The sequence below is a fragment of the Pempheris klunzingeri genome, chromosome 15, assembly GCF_042242105.1.
Source record: "Pempheris klunzingeri isolate RE-2024b chromosome 15, fPemKlu1.hap1, whole genome shotgun sequence".
In the NCBI taxonomy this organism is placed as follows: domain Eukaryota; kingdom Metazoa; phylum Chordata; class Actinopteri; order Acropomatiformes; family Pempheridae; genus Pempheris; species Pempheris klunzingeri.
In genome coordinates, this window is record NC_092026.1 from 17,396,107 (window position 1) to 17,412,379 (window position 16,273).

A 16,273-nucleotide genomic window follows, 5' to 3' on the forward strand; every position below is an offset into this window, starting at 1 on the left:
TTTGTCTGCAAGCCCTGATCCAGAAAAGAAGGCGTCCTCTATGCTTGTTGTGACTGGTGATTCTGGGATATAAGTATTGAGTAGCCCTGACTTATATTTCCTTTTTTAAACGCATCTGTGGAGCGCAGTGGGGGTTGGAGGACTCGGGGAAGGGGGAGGAGGGGAGTCGCCCTACTGCGGGGACTTGGGCGGGGTGTGGTGGGGATCTTTGCTGGGGGTTTTCCCTGGGTGTGGGGGCGGGGAGGCCCACCGCCCGGCCGGCCTTCGGGCCTCCCGCGGGGGTCTGCCGGAGGCGACGGCCGCAGAGCCCGGTTTGGAGGAGGGTGGGTGTGTCTCTCTGGCCTTGGCCTCCCCCCCGGGGGTGGAGGTGTCGGGGCACTTCCTCTCCTCTCCTGCGGGGGTGCCGCAGGCTGGCTTTGCTTCCTTGGGCGTCGGCGGCTGCTGTAATGTCGGGGCGTCCTTCACCCGTTGGCAGATCTCAGCGTAGGAGGGCTTCCTCAGCTCCTGGCAGCGAAACACAGCGACACTAAGTCACAAAATATTCTCTGCACATTCATCATCAGTGTACTTCCTTCTGCATTCCTGTTAACGCAAGTATGGAGACTACGTTCTACAGGATTTATGTTTCTGCCGTCGGCTGGACAGAAGACAGATTTGTGTACTAGTACAAACGTTGCAATACAAACATTTTCATCATTTAACTCCTCATAGAGCTTTTTAAGAGTAACATTCAAGCCCTTTTGAGTCGATACCCGATTATGTTGAAGATCAATCAATTTTCCAAGGAGTATATTTGACTTAAAAACATTACAGTTGAAATTAAGCATTTTCCAAACTTACAAGGCTTCGTGTGAGCCCTGTACTCTGTTTTTGGGCTAATCCAGTAGATTGAATATCTGAGTAATGAGCTGTTTTCATCTTATCATTTTATCTATAATAAAAAAAAAGGGCTGAATGAAATGACCTAAAAACTATGTGAAGACAAATTATCAGACAACATGTTTACTTTCTCATCATGATTTGTTGCTCGTGTGTTTGTCCTGTTAAAGATGCTCATCTCTCAGACTACCTGACCGATCAGCCTCATATTCTGTCATACCTTTGTGCCTGTATTCGAGTTTTCAAAACCGGTTTTATTGACTGTTTCATGCCGTCACTGACTACTCACTCGCCGTAAAACCATCCAGCTAGGATAAAAACAAGCTTTGCCTCGTCTGTTCAGACCACATTTGGTGTTGTTGTGGCTCAACAAGTGACGGGAGCATCTGCAGATTAAATACCTGATATGTTGTGATCTACTTAAGTTGCACACAATCCGAAATGAATACAGCCCCGTTTCTCTTAACTATGCCGCCATCTTGATTGAGTTACAGTACACAACAAGTTTAAGACACTTTGTGAGTACAGGTAGAGGCTCGGATAACAAAAACGCCAGGAGGACCAATGGTTGTGATTAAAAAGACTAAAATAACTGGTTCCTGAAAAGTCAGTAATTTGCTGTGTGATGCATCATATTTCATCTTATCTCACAACTCCAGTGATTTCTGCTCATACCTGCGTACATTTATAATCTCAGTGTTCTTTCTATCACTCTGCTTCATCAGCTGCAGGTTTCAGCACTTTGCTGGTGTTTTACTGCAATGCTAAAAACCAAAGTCGGGGGGAATTTCACCAGAACTGAAGCCGCAGTTTGTCATTCCTGACTAAACCAGGTGCCATTTTCTTCATAAGCCCTGTATTGACTAATGGGAGGGTGGTAAATCTTTGAGACTGATACCTGCATCTGTTTTAAGAACGCACACCTTTTCATTTCCCACGAGGTTTGAGAAATTGACTGATCTGTAATCAAAATCAATACAAGACGGTGCAGAATTAAGACAATTAATTTACACCCTTTTGTTCAGGACCGAGCTGTGATTGAGATGTCTGAGAGCTGGTAAGCTTTAAGAAGGACTGAGGTGAGGGAGTAAAAAAAAAAGAAAAAAGAAATCAATACTGACTGTGGCAGCACCGTTGACTTGCACTGATTTGCTTGCAGTGGACAGAGTGCCGGGAACTCGTTCCACAGACTGCAGCTGCACCTCCTTCGGCTTCACCTCCGCCATCTTCACCTCCCTGAGATAAGCACAGAAGAGACAAGACAAGTGGTGAAAGATGACAGGAAATGACGGCATGCTTGACACGCACACAGTCTTTGAACAAAGAGAAAAGTCTATTCCTGCAGGACGACAGGACGCCGAATGTGACGCTCGGCAGCACGTCATGAAATCGATGCTTCTCTGGTGCACAAGATGGCGTCATATCTTTATGTGTCAACGCACGTTAACCTGTAATGATGCACAAAACTTGATGGCTTTACCTGCTGTGTTATTGTACACAGAGCAACAATATGACTGAATACAAAGCTTTATAAACCACGTGTTGACTTGTAACTATCTGTCTGCAAATGTAATAGAGAAACAGATTTAGAGCAACAAGCTCATACAACAATCAGGCCTGTGTGTGTCCTCAGTTTAGTCATGTGGTCATTTCCAGCTCGTGTGAAGACAAACAGAAACACAAACAGTGTTTTTTACCATATTAGTTTATCAAAATATAGAACAAACGAATATTTTTCTCCACCACACACGCCAATCAAACAGTGTGAAGCAGAGCAGCATGCCCAGTCTGTTGACACCACGCTTGCTGCTTTAGCACTCTCTGCTCTGGTGCTGAATGCTAACGGTCAGCTAAACTGCTCATGAACCAGATGCCGGCTCTACCTCCTCCTTCCACTCTCTCTGATGTGAAATTCGACTTGACGTTTATGCTGTTAAGGCTCCGCGGGTGCACTGTAGGAGTGTCCATAACTAGACAGAGGACACAACACTTCTAGTGGCTGGAACTGAGGCTCAGAGGAAATAAATCGCTACCAGCTGTTATGGGTCTGCCCTAAATAAACCAGAATTAGTTTTCATTGGGAACGGCTCCTTTTTAACATTCAACAACTACAAATATTAAAAACAAAACACACTTATTCAGTGTAGCTGCTTGAATAGCAATTACAAAGAAATGACATAAGCCAAACACCCAAACTATAGAGGACTGGTGTGTGTGTGTGTGTGTGTGTGTGTGTGTGTGTGTGTGTGTGTGTGTAATTTACGACATTTATATAATGAAAAGGATCACCTTCTTACATGAAGGAGCTACTCTGCTCTTGTAACAGCTACATCTTTAGATCTTCCCCATAAATCTGAAATTTGCTTTGATGCCAAACCCTCCGCCATCGTCCTGCCGCTCAGCTCTCGTTACTCGTCATGTGATGTGAAATCTGACTCCTGCGACCCTGCTGCTGCTGCATGGAGCAGACACTTTCAGTTTTTAATTGTAGCATCCCTCGTCCACTTGGTATTAATAACATGCTTAGTATTTTATAAATACTAGTTTTTTCTTAAGTGAACATGGATCAAAACGAACCAAATGGTTTTTACATCTATTAATATGCATTTAATCCTCAGTGTAACTTTTCTGTTTACAAAAGTAAAACGCTGAATTAAAATAAACCTCAAGATATCCGACCACAGTGGACAGAAGTCTACCTACAGACCCTGAGACACATCTCAGATTAAATACTGTCAGTGTGGTTCTTACGCTGCTGGGAGGGCGGGGGCAGGACTGTGCGGCGGGCCAGCGGCTGGGGTCAGTGTAGGGGCTGACGCCGGGCTCGGGGTGGTCGGCGAGGGCTGGAAGCTTGTGGGCATCGGGGAGGTGGAGGACCGGAGCGGCTCTTTGGGGCCCGCTGGAGAGAGAGCTCCTCCGGTACTGGAATCAGCACTTACATTCTGCACAGAAAACACACAAACAGGAGGAGCGTCAAGTACGGCACTAAAGCAAATACTAAGTAGCATTTGTCAATCCGTATACCTTTAATTTCTACATAAATATTGACTGAGGGAGGTACTTAATCTATGGTCTTTATCATCACTATCTACACCTGGTTAAATCGCCTGGGAGCGAATCTGTGAATTATGTATTAAATACTGTACAGTTGTGAGCTGTGGTTAAAACTTTATTTTCAGTTGCCTGTCAGTGTGTTTTGACAGTTTTGACTGTACAAAAGAAGTGGACGTGGCCTCTAGGTTTGAAAAGTGAAGCCGATGCTGAAGAGCCTTAAATCTGCATTCTTTGTAATGTCCAGCCGGGGAGACTCCACTGGCTCCAAACAGAAGTCTGACTGGATGGAAGTCTATGAGAAAATGAGCCGACTTCTCACTTGATTTATTATCTCAATAAACATTTTCCTGATGAGTTTATGGTCTAAGTCGCTAGTCCAGGAAGAAGGAGAAGCTTTAGGTTGGAGTTACCTGCTGAGTTAAGAATTAGAGGCCGGTCATGCCTAAATCTAACCAATCAGAGGTGGGTGGAGAAAATAAACAAATAAATAAAAACCAAACGTTCCAAAAAAAGAAAAATCCTGTTATTTCTGTCGCAGTGACATTAGTGTATTAGGACATGCTAAATCTTTTTCTGGGACACTAAATAGTATGGAGGTGTGGGACACGACAAGTATGTAATATCAGGTGAACTTAAAAGATACTCAGTGAGTTAATATCCGTCCTTACCCGTTCCTTGGTGGTTCCGACAACTACACTGCTCGCCAGCCGGTTGTCGAACACGTCGTCGGTCTTGAGCTGGCCGGCTGCTCCAGGCAGGGGAGGGAAGCTGGAGAGACCCAGCTCGAAGCTCGGGGAAGGGGGTTTGGGAGGAGGCGGCGGCGACTGAGGCGTCACTCTCTACATGACGGCGACAAGCACAGAATTGGCACAAAATGTAAAAACAAACCTCGCAACACAAAGTCAAACTACAGCGACAGTGATAGTAAGACGACAGGGCGTGCTGGTAGCTTTTGATTCACCACAAACTGAAAACAGAGGGGAAACACTGACTTTACATAATTACATAACAGGATTAATTTTAATCCTGCTTTCATTGTTCCCTTTACATTAATCTCTGCATAAAAAGAAGAGCTACATTCATACCAAAGCTCTATTATTTTAACATATAAATACAGCTAAAATAGAATGACGAGGATAAAAATAAGTACTTACTGTAAACTTTTCGTCCCTCTTTTTCCTAGAAGCAGAAACATTTTTCCTTTAAGAAAGAGAACACTTAAATTTACAAACATCCATTCTATCTGAGACAATGACTCAGCCTTGCACAATGTAAAAAAAAAAAAGAGGCATCGCTTGTTATTTCTATATAAAGATCATCTCCCATTTTATGTTGCATTTGTATAATAAAATAAACTGTATGTGGCTAAAGAAGATGCCTGTAAATGCACCTCATGAACAGATATGACTCTTTTCTGAATATAATAAGTAGATTGTTTTATTCAGGCTCAACTTTTTGTAGTTTTCATGATTTGAAATTGATGTATGACACTGCTGGGAGCTTTTTTAGGACTCCTATTGGAGGATATTCAAATGAGAATGTTTTTGGAGCAGAGAAAAAAAATCCTCTAGATGTTTTATCTGTTGGCTCTCTCTCCCAATGTGTAACTGTATTCATATCTGCATTTCCTGCATAGTTTGGCTCAGGAAACAAGTCACACAACATATTGAGTATCGGCCCAGTTTAAACAAAAAAGCTGGTTGTTCTTACTTTTGTGAAACAAAAGCCTTCTGCACAATAGTTTAGAAATTTTAGACAGTGAAAAGCCAGCGTGTGCTACACTCTGACAGAAAGTTTATTGTAATCATAAAGTGTGACACTTAATCACTTAAAAGCCAATAAATCTAGATTTTAAAGGACACCTTTAGGACATCTTTAAACCTGGGCTGTATTTTTATATATTTTGGAGTAAAATGTCTGGCACAAAAAAAATTGGGAATTGGTCCAGAAAATCACCAGAGCCAGCAGGCCAGCAGGCTGAAAAGGGCAAGAATGGCTGTAAGGCAATCCTTTGGGGCCACTGATCCAGCCAAAGTACCTCCACCAGAAGTGCTTGTTTTTGCCACCGACAGGCTCAGATTGTTATTCTCTGTGTCTGACAACAGTATGAAAAGGATCCCTACAGAGACAGACCTGTGGGATCCTTTTTGTCTAACCAGAAACAGTAGTTTTCAAAGCCACCAGACTCCACTGACAAAAACAGGAATTATACCTTGCAAAAAACACAGTTGAGTTGCTGGTCTACTGCTGCATCGATTGGTTAGTTTGTTTGTTACTGTAGGTCACAAATATTGTGTTAGAGCCTAATCAACCCTTTACTACACTAAAGTCACACACTAACACAAACAACCTACCAATCGAGGAAGTGATGTTTTACAAGGTAAAACTACTGTTTTTGTCAATGGAGTCTGGGGGCTTTGAAGAGAGCGATATGATTACGATATGATAGGATTTTACAGGTCTCTCTCTGTAGGGAACCTCTCTGTAATGTTGTCAGACACAAAGAATACGAATTTAAACCTATCAGTGGCACAAACAAGCACTTTTAGTGGACGTACTTTGATCAGGAGCAGAGAATTCCCAAAGAATTAAATTACAGCTATTACAGCCCACTCTTGGTTGCCGGCTAAGGCGATCAACTGGCCAAAATCCAAAAACTTTTTGTACAATCCAGTCATTTTGAACCAAAAATGTGTAAAAATAGGGCCCAGGTTTAAAAACACATGTTATTCTTACAGGTGACAGGCGTCAAAAAACAGAGAAAAAGGTTTTCATATAATTTCCCATTTCCTTATCAGCCTGGAAACTGTCGAATTTCAGAGTCTCAGATTTGTTATCAGGACAGCATGGAAGCATTTGAGCCACTATTGTTTAGTGACAGTCTTTGGAGCAGTGCCATACCTTCCTCGGCCGATACCCAGAGAGTAGTCCGTGGTTGCGGGCTCGGTTACTCGCCCCGTGCCCACTGTGTCCCTGCGTGGGAAGGCTGCGGTGGAGGGTAACCTGGTTCTGGGCTGGCTGGTAGGGAGTCGTGTCGGCGGACTGCTGCGAACCCCGTTGAGCCTTTCGCTGGGGAAACTGGGAAAGAGACCCGGGTTGTCCAGAAGCCCGGTGCTGCGGTCCGCTGTGGGGACGGTCGGCCTCAAGTGAGGTTTACTGTGATTCCTGCAGGAAACAGGGACATTTAAATCAACATGTGAGATGTGCAAAATGACCGTGTACAGTTCTAGGATTAAATTACATTCATCAGACATGAAAATCATGTAAATAAAAAGCTACTTTTAGGGAAGTGATTCAAGTGTGATTACAATGCAACACATTTTCATAGTCTTCTTTTAATCCAAATACAAAGCTGTACAAACAGACATTAACAACATGAACTGAGATCTTATTATTAGAGATAATTATATCAACAGATGCTCACTTTCATGCATTTTTCCTTTATTAATGACCAAGAAGGGACAAACCTGTTCCTGGGTGAGTAGTGTCGGACAGTGAGGGGAGACGTCGCTGGTTTGAAACTGTGTGATGTGGTGAATCCATTGATGAACTGGTTGTTGTGAAACGGTGTAACCTGGTTAACAGAAAACAGATGTGTCAGCCGCAATAACAGGAAGTCAAGATGACACTGGATTCAAAATTTTTTTTTTTAACGTGATGTTTTTATTTGATAGTTGATGATGATGTTGATGATAGTTGTATTTTATGTTAAAATTAGCTTGGAAAGAAATAAACAAAGAAACCAACTGATCCTAGGAAGCATTTATAGGATCCTGATCTGTTTTAATTTAAGACAATAATCCCAAACTACTCTTAATGAAAAAACACTTTGTAAGCATTGTTTTTAGTCTACACATCCAAATTCTCACCAGGGTGGGGTCGATGAAGCTGTGTGTGGCGGACCAGGCCTGCGGCGTGATGAGGCTGTATAGAGGAAACTGCTGCTGGGGGCTGTAAACCGGCGGGATGTAGTAGGACGTGTAGCGCTGCTGGGCGTACGGGTTCACCTCCACCGGCCGGTAACCGTTCTTTGGCATGAAAGTGTTGATAGCGATTGCCTTCGCTTTTATCCTCGCCTGGTGGGAACACCAGAGGAAAGCGGGAAATTAGCAGCAGCATGGATATACTTGTACATGTCTTTGGATCTATTGCATGTTTGAGCCCACATTCATGCAACTTCCAAGATTTACACATAAATATACAACTTTGGAGTTTAAAGTGAAGAAACAACCAATTAGACACAAGGATTTACCCTTCAGCTATTCATCATCCTGACAATGTATTTACTGATATACTTTTGTGATATTTAGATTTAAATTTTTTAAACTGTACAGAATCTTTGCCATCTTGTGTAGAAATTCATCAGTGAGATTAACATCAACCAATTATACAAAACCCTATTAATCATGTATGCATTTTTATGTTTACGCTTTCACTGACATACAGTATTACTGATATACAACATTATATCATATCATAAATATATTGTATCATATTATATCATATAAAACTTCAAACATCAGCTCTGTTCTTCATATTTTTATTTGTTAAATTGCTAAATAAACATTTGAGCTGATGATTCATTATTAATCATTTAGTTCTGCATGTGGTGAGCACATCAGTCAGTGAGGCTTAAAAAGAGAAGTTAGTTTAGTGCTCTATAAACGAGTGTAATCATCCAGTGTAAATCAACACTAAGTGAGGGAACCAATAAAAATCAACAAACAGTACATTTAAGTGTGCATTGGCTGTGAGCAGTCCAACAGCAGAGTGTATAAATAAACAGGAGAAAAGTAAAGATTTGAAGCAGCAGCTCTGCAGAGCCAGGCTTTTCTTCAACAGTGTCAATGGGGATTTTCATACATTAGACAGGAACCACTTAAAAGTGTGGAGTCACGTCACCTCTGAATGAACCTCTTTAAGTGAAGATCTGTGATTCGTGAGTTCTCTGCAGAAAACCTCAACGTGTGTTTCTTTGTGATAAATTATGCATGAGGACGGATATATTTGTCCAGTTTTTCACTGACAATTCGACATTTAAGACTCCGTGGAGGCACAGATGTGCATAAACTGACTGTGACACAGTCCTTAAAGTTGGCTGTTACAGTCACAGCACCAATGACTGAGTTTAATCTTGACTTTTTCTTTCCTAGAATCGATGATTGATCAAAGTTTATTCTGATAAGTATATGATGCTCTGAGTTTGCACAACACTCGTCTTTTATACAAACTCAAGGGGCCTTTTTATGACACTGTTGGGTCAGTAACGTTTAATTCATACAGACAAAAGACTGAAATATGTCTAATGTGATGTAACCAACCTTAATAGGCTTCCCTTGGAAGGTCTTCACCTCCTCACGGAGATACTGATATGCCTTCATCAAGAGAAAGAGAGCAGCACAGCGTTAGGTAATCAGCTGAGTTTTAACGCTGCGAGAGACAATAACGTAATTCATAGAAGTGTCAGAAAGTATCTTATTACTAAGAGTACAATCACTCAGACAGGGTGAGGAAGACACGTTAAGAAAAACAAAAACACACATTTGTTTTAAAAGATCGGCTATGGGGACATGATCCTGTACATATAGTGGGGTCCACAGTGAAGGAAGTAAACAACACTGTTAAACTGTCGCATTTCTCAAATTTCTCAAAATTAACTGCTAGAAATGGTGCAGAATCTTAAATATTTCTTCTCTATTTTACACCTAACAGGACGTTTAACCGTTTCTGAATCCTTAAACCTTCTGATTATTCCCATGTTTATGTGAAAACATGGGAGATTTTCAGTGTGGTCCCAGACTTTTAGACCCGATTGGATAAAACAAGTGATTTAAGACATGGGAGAAGGAAAACTGAATTTATTTCTCTGTGTCTTGAAGCTCATATTAGGTGTTCCTCTGTTAATATTTCAGTTATCACTTGTTATAAAACAAATATGTCAAAAAAAAGGGGGGAAAAATCATTTAAGTGTTTTTCTAGCAAAATCTCTTTTCTCTTCCTGTACAAAAAGGGGGCTTTTTCGATGACTCATCTTGAATTTGGAGGCAGTTGGCTAAATGTATCCAGTCAAAATGATTTGGGGTGACTGGCTCCATTAACCAATTACCATTTAACAATTACACACACTGCAGAGGATAAAGACACTCACTTTCTTTTCATTGTGACTTTGAAAAATAATAACGCACAGTAAAATAACAAAACATATGAACTTGTGTTGTTACCTGCTGTGCATCTGCTTCTGATTCAAAGGTGATGAACCAGTTGTCGTTGTAGGCAAACTCACAGTTGATGAACTTGGGTAAGTTGTCCCCTTTAAAAAGAGTCTCCACCTCCTGCAGGACAAACAAACAAAAATCAAGTTATCTTAACAGTGACGCACTAAGAGCAGCTTTTCCAGTAAATAAACAAAACCAATTAAGTGCTGGGTCACCCAGGCTAAGTATCTCTCAGTTTGTCCTCAACATCTTTCCAACAATTATTCGTTCTTTTGTGAAAGCAGATTTAATGTGGTGCGTTAAAACATTAACGCTAGTGTAAGATTTAGGACTTTTACAGGTCCAACATGTGCAGATTTCAGACTTCTTTTACTTTGAGACAGAACCCAAAAGTGACTGCTGTTTCCATTTATTCTAAGACACACTCACTCACTGGTTACACCCAAGTAACACTGGACTAACAATGTAAACCCAAAGCCCAATTCGCCTGGGAAATTAACACCAGGACGGAGCTATGCTGTAACCAGGGGTGCGGCAATAGCTAATTTGTTTGCAAATAAGCTATAAAAGGTCAATTATCATGTCTGAGTCCTGTTGTAAATAATTTAGTTGGCTCTGAATACTTAATGTGGCTGATAAATTGAAGTGTGTGCCAGACACTGTTGGTGCACAGTAAACAATAAAATAACATAATATATGAATAAAATAAATAAGAAAAATCACAAAAATATAAAAATAACAACAGCAACAACAATATAAAGAATATTATTAATAATAGTAAGTTTCCCCCCTTGATTTTGACCTCATTATGTTTCTCAATAAAGTTGTCAGACTCTGCCTGGAAGTGTCATCACTTCATTTTGCTGGACAAGACAAAGCCATTTCAGTTTGGTTTGAAAAGTAGGCACATGCTGCAGGTACAAGCTCATGACATTTACATGTTAAAGGTTCAGCAGAGACTTGGCAAAAATGTATAGTTTAACTGTGTTTCTATCATAGACGTCTTCCAGTGGCGGTCCGCCAACCAAACACACCGACTAAACAACAGCGCGAGTGACTTTGAGCATTTTCTCCTCAGGCAGAGTGACCAGGGAACAAACGTACGTACTGCTGTGATAACCCTCTTCAGCTCTTCCTTTGAACTGAGGGCAGATAAAAGTGCCACAAAAATCAAAATCTGTTTATTATTCTTCATCTGCTGACTGATTGTTTTCAGTGGCTGCTGCTGTAGCAGGAAAATGCTTCGGAGTAACATTAAACCTCCTAAAAACTGCGTGCGTGCGTGCACACGCACACAGTTGTGTGAGGGTGAAGCCTCTGCTGGAGCTGTGTTAATGGGAAAGGATGGAGGGCGTCTCCATATTAAAACCCTCAGCAGGTGTGGGGAACAACAGGTGAGATGTTTCACTTGGATGAATGCAGGATGAGCCTGCAGTCATGGTTTATTCAACTGATTCTATAACACAGATGGTCTCGGTGGATTCAACATGCATCAACAAGACGCAGTGTGGTTGGTATTAGCTGTACCAATAAAGCAATCGCAATTTTGAAACCAATTTGAATAGTGTACATTTTAATATGAAAAGGAAATACGTTTGAAAATATGTACGCGATTGTGCCTAGAAAATAAAAAACAGAACAAAGTGAATATTCACAGCTCTACTAAGTAAATAAAAGACCTAAGATGTGTGAATGGAGACCTGAAACAGTCACTCATCCAGACAGGTTTGCTGCCTTCAATGTACACAAGTTGTGTTTGTATTTAGGGCATGAGCAGAATCTGTGAAAGTGTATATCATAATTGAATAATCATGCACATCTTGTTTGTTGATTCATGCTGGAGAACGGCTGGGAGAAACAAACGCTTCTATAAACACCAAAGGAGAACTACTGCTGCTACTGCCAGGGAGCGAAGACAAGGATGATTTTAATGCAATCGATGAATTTCTATTAGGACGTTTTCCCTCTGGTTGAGGCAAGGTGACACCACAACTGAGAGAAGCCAGATTTAAGAGTGTTTGGTGGGAAATTTTAACAGTTCAACAATTTAAGTTTCTCTGACCAACTCGAGCTTGAGCAGATGAGGGATAACAATGGCTGTAGTGTTATCATTTGGGGCAACTGTGTTCGTCAAAGTACGACTACCAAACATGCTTGTTTTCACCACTGACAGGCTCAGATTGTTATTCTAAGTGTCTGACAACATTATGGAAAGGATCCCTACAGAGATAGACCTATAAGATCCTCTTTGTGTAACCACAAACAGCCGTTATATCACTCAGTACAAAGCTGCAAGACTCCACTGACAAAAACAATGATTTTACCTCGCAAGACACAGAGTAGTTGGTGTAGTTGCTGTGGCATTGGTGTTTTTACATGTTAGTTTGGATCAAAACTAACTGCTTAAAACACCAAATTCAAACAATAACACAAACAAACTAACCAATCAAGGCAGCAGTAGACCAGCAACTTCCATGTAATGAGAAGTAAAATCACAGTTTTCGTCAACTGAGTCTGGTGGCTTTACAAGGAGTGATATAACGGCTGTTTGTAGTTAAACCAAGAGGATCTTCCAGGTCTATCTCTGTAGGGATCCTTTCCATAATGCTGTCAGACACTCAGAATAACGATCCGAGCCTGTCAGTGGCTAAAACAAGCACTTTTAGGTCGTATAGCTTCATAGCTCATTCTCGCCACCTGGCTGAGGCAATCTACTGGAACAGTTCCAATACTTCTTCTACCTACTTGTTATTTCTAACCCAAAATATAAAGATATGTAGCTATCTTTTAAGGACGATCTCGTTGCCAAATCAAACACCATGCACTGACCTCTATGGGCGTGCTCTCAGGAACCTCTCTGAGGATGACGATGCAGCGGTTCTGATTGGGTCGCACCTTCTCCCCCTTCTCATCCACTTGGACCAATGGCAGAGCTGGAGATTAGAAAGACAGAATGAAGTATTCCACATCACGGTTTTAATTTATACATTTAAAAATAAAAAATAAAAACTCCTTACTCTTATTATTAGTCAATTAAACTGCAAATTGCAAAAGAGTGTTAACCTGAATGCCTCAGATCATTGGGAAAAAGATTAAATATACATCATGCCTAAAAGGTGTGCAAATAAATTGCAGTTTTGTTTACAGTGTCTCATCCAATTTCACATATAAAATCTTGACACTGCTCACATCACTGAGTCATTCAATAAAAGTGCAACTTCAAGCCAGAGAGGATTAATTTAAGTCGTAAATTAAGTACATGTATAAATCAGACACAAGCAGGTAAGACTCTGCTGAATGCACTTTAACAACCTCTCTTGGGAAATCAACCCCGGCATCACGCTGATAAAAAATTCAGTGCCTGGTAAGTTTGTCTTGTCAAACAGCCTCCTAAGCAGGTAAACAAACATCATCAAAGGCCTGTTTTACTCTGAGACTGTAGCTGGCGAGTAAAATCATGAAAACAAACACGAGTGAACACTCCTGTTACTCACATCGTAAAATGTCCACGATCAGCTCCACGTCAGTGCTGAGCTTTTTGACGTGGTCCAGGTTGGCCACCGTCACGATTGGCACATATTGGTCGCTGTCCATCTGGGAGATGAGGTACATGTCACTGGCCAGATTCTCCCTGAGAGAGGAAGAGGAGGCAAAGAGGTGGTTAGCAGCACTTCCAGGATGCAGCTCAAATGGCAACGTGTGCCCTTGTAACTGTGCGGAGGCGATATCGAACCTTTACTTACTCTGATGAAGCCCAACGTGCTTCTCAGATTACAACCTGCAGCGTCACGCCTGTCCTCACCTTAGAGGTGTCACAGTAAACGTCATCCTAGAGCTCATCAACACCAAGCAGCTTTGTTTAGGAAGCCCAAGGGCAACTAATTTGAGAATGTGAACCAGTGCTTTTCCAGCCACTAGTCTACAGCTGTTGCACACTTGACTGCTTTATTTGTGAGCAAAGAGCCTTTACAAGAGGAAATACAATGTAGGTGCTCATGGTTTCACTTTCACCAAATATTTCCCCTTCCAGTATTTAGTGCCTTTCTGGTTCCTTTGTGTTCTCTGCTTTTGTCTCCCCTTCATGTCTGGTGGTTTTATATTGTTACATCGCTCAGTACAAAGCCACCAGATTTCATTGATAAAAACAGTAATTTTACCTCGCAGACACACAGAGGGCTGCTAGTCTAGTCGCTGCTATTTTGGTGTTTCAACACTTTAGTTTGGATCAAATCTAATTCTTTAAAACACCAAAGTCACATGATAACACAAACAAACTAATCGAGGCAGCGGTGGACCACAAACTGCTGTGTTATGAGAGGTAAAATTAAGTTTTTTGTCAACGGAGTCTGGTGGTTTTAGCAACACAACAGCTGTTTCTAGTTAAACAAAACGGATTTTACAGGTCTATCACTGAAGGGATTCTTTAAATAATGTTGTCAAACACTTGACTTGTTCCAAGCTCATAAAGAGGAGCAAAAAAGAAAAGTCAAGCTTTGCGAGGCCTTGATTCCCTCCAAACCAGCAGCTAAACTGCCACCAGCACCATCACAGAGGCATTCAACAGTATGAAATGAGGCTTTCTTTCAGACCACGCCTGACGCCCACAGAGAGGGAGAGACAGAGATGCCTGATCCGAGTCCCAAACAACACTGACAGCAGACACACAGCACTAATTATCAATACAAATATTTTAACGCGATTTCAACTCCTCCGATTAGTCTTCATGAAATTAACATTACGTCACTTGACTTTACAGCTGAAACGATTACTCTACCTACAGAAAATGAATCAGCAAATGCTTTGAAAGTTGAGTTATCGTTTGATTTTTTTCTGTTCAAGCAGAAATGCCAAAAAAAACAAAAAAAAAAAAACACATCTGGTTCCAGCTCTGAAAGTGTGAGAATTTACTGCAATTCTCTGTTTTATACTGCATCTTTGTAAACTTTGGGATTTGGACTGTTGATTCAACAAAACAAGGCGACATCACCCTGAGCTCTGGGACACTGAAATAGACATTTTATACACCAAATGAGTAAGAGAGTAATCGATAAAGAAAATTATTGTTGACTAGTGATGGATTGACAGCAAACATAGCAAACAGCATCACTGACATACACAGCGGCACTGCTCGTAGCACATGGTGCCGTCTTACCAAAAGCAACAGCACATATCTTAGAAATGGACAAAGCATGTGTTGATTTACATCACTAGGACTTTAATTCAATGGGATAAAACTGCATACATATCTGCCCCGTAAATGACCTCTCCTATGTTCTCCTTTCAGACGAAAAACTTCAAGTAAGAGAACAAATGTATAATTTTTGGTTTCATGACCATGCCCCCTAGTTTTGCATTAATTGGACGGAGCGGAGCCTTTTCACAGCGGACATTTTGACTTGGTAGAACAGGAAAAACATGGGTGGAATATAATTAATGTTGGCTGCATTCCATATCGCTGGGCCAGTTCCAGGGCTCAGGTAATGTGCATGCTAACTCAATGACGCATCTTACTGGGACATTTAAAGGGATAGAGCCTTTGTTTATGTTATTTTCACCTGTTTAATAAGACAAGGCCAGTTTATTTGTATAGCACATTTCAACAAAAAAGCAACTCAAAGTGCTTTACATAAAAGATTAACTTGAATTGTCCCAGCTAAATGGAATGCAGCCATCATTAATATCATTGAGGCCACTTGTGCTTTCCTGTTTTACCATGTTAAAATGCCTGCTGTGAAAATCAATGCAATACTGGCGGGCATCATCATGAAAGGACACAGGAGACGGCATTTACAGAGCAGACATGTATGCAGTTTAACTCAGTTGGACTTAAGTCATAGTGAGTAACCCAACAGCCAATCAGATGCTTGCATCAGCGTGTGTATGTTAACAGTCCATCAAAGGCAGAGCAGACAGGCAGACAGCAGCCTGATACCCAACAAGCCATGTTAGATTAGACATCGACTTACTGATCAGGTATCAGCTTTTTCCTGCTTCAAACTATCGTTATTATATCCGCCTTTAGAAATCCACTATCAGTCAATAAGGAGGTGGGAAGAGGCCGGGAGATGTAAACATTTGGACCCTCCTGGCTAATCCTGATCACATAAGGAGCTACATGAATTGCT

General features: G+C 41.2%; 1 protein-coding gene across 1 annotated transcript in view; it reads right to left on the bottom strand.

Moving 5' to 3' along the window:
• The window catches only part of larp4b (La ribonucleoprotein 4B), a 42,516-nt gene continuing 26,243 nt past the window's right edge, over window positions 1-16,273 (bottom strand). Inside the window, exons 6-17 of the mRNA XM_070845281.1 lie at window positions 13,643-13,779; window positions 12,978-13,081; window positions 10,155-10,265; window positions 9,255-9,308; window positions 7,803-8,009; window positions 7,401-7,507; window positions 6,835-7,098; window positions 5,088-5,112; window positions 4,602-4,772; window positions 3,631-3,821; window positions 2,001-2,115; window positions 1-504 (exon numbers count right to left, since the gene is read on the bottom strand). Coding sequence (XP_070701382.1) covers window positions 172-504; window positions 2,001-2,115; window positions 3,631-3,821; window positions 4,602-4,772; window positions 5,088-5,112; window positions 6,835-7,098; window positions 7,401-7,507; window positions 7,803-8,009; window positions 9,255-9,308; window positions 10,155-10,265; window positions 12,978-13,081; window positions 13,643-13,779 — 1,819 coding nt within the window. The 3' untranslated portion in view covers window positions 1-171. The remainder of the gene's footprint in view (window positions 505-2,000; window positions 2,116-3,630; window positions 3,822-4,601; window positions 4,773-5,087; window positions 5,113-6,834; window positions 7,099-7,400; window positions 7,508-7,802; window positions 8,010-9,254; window positions 9,309-10,154; window positions 10,266-12,977; window positions 13,082-13,642; window positions 13,780-16,273) is intronic.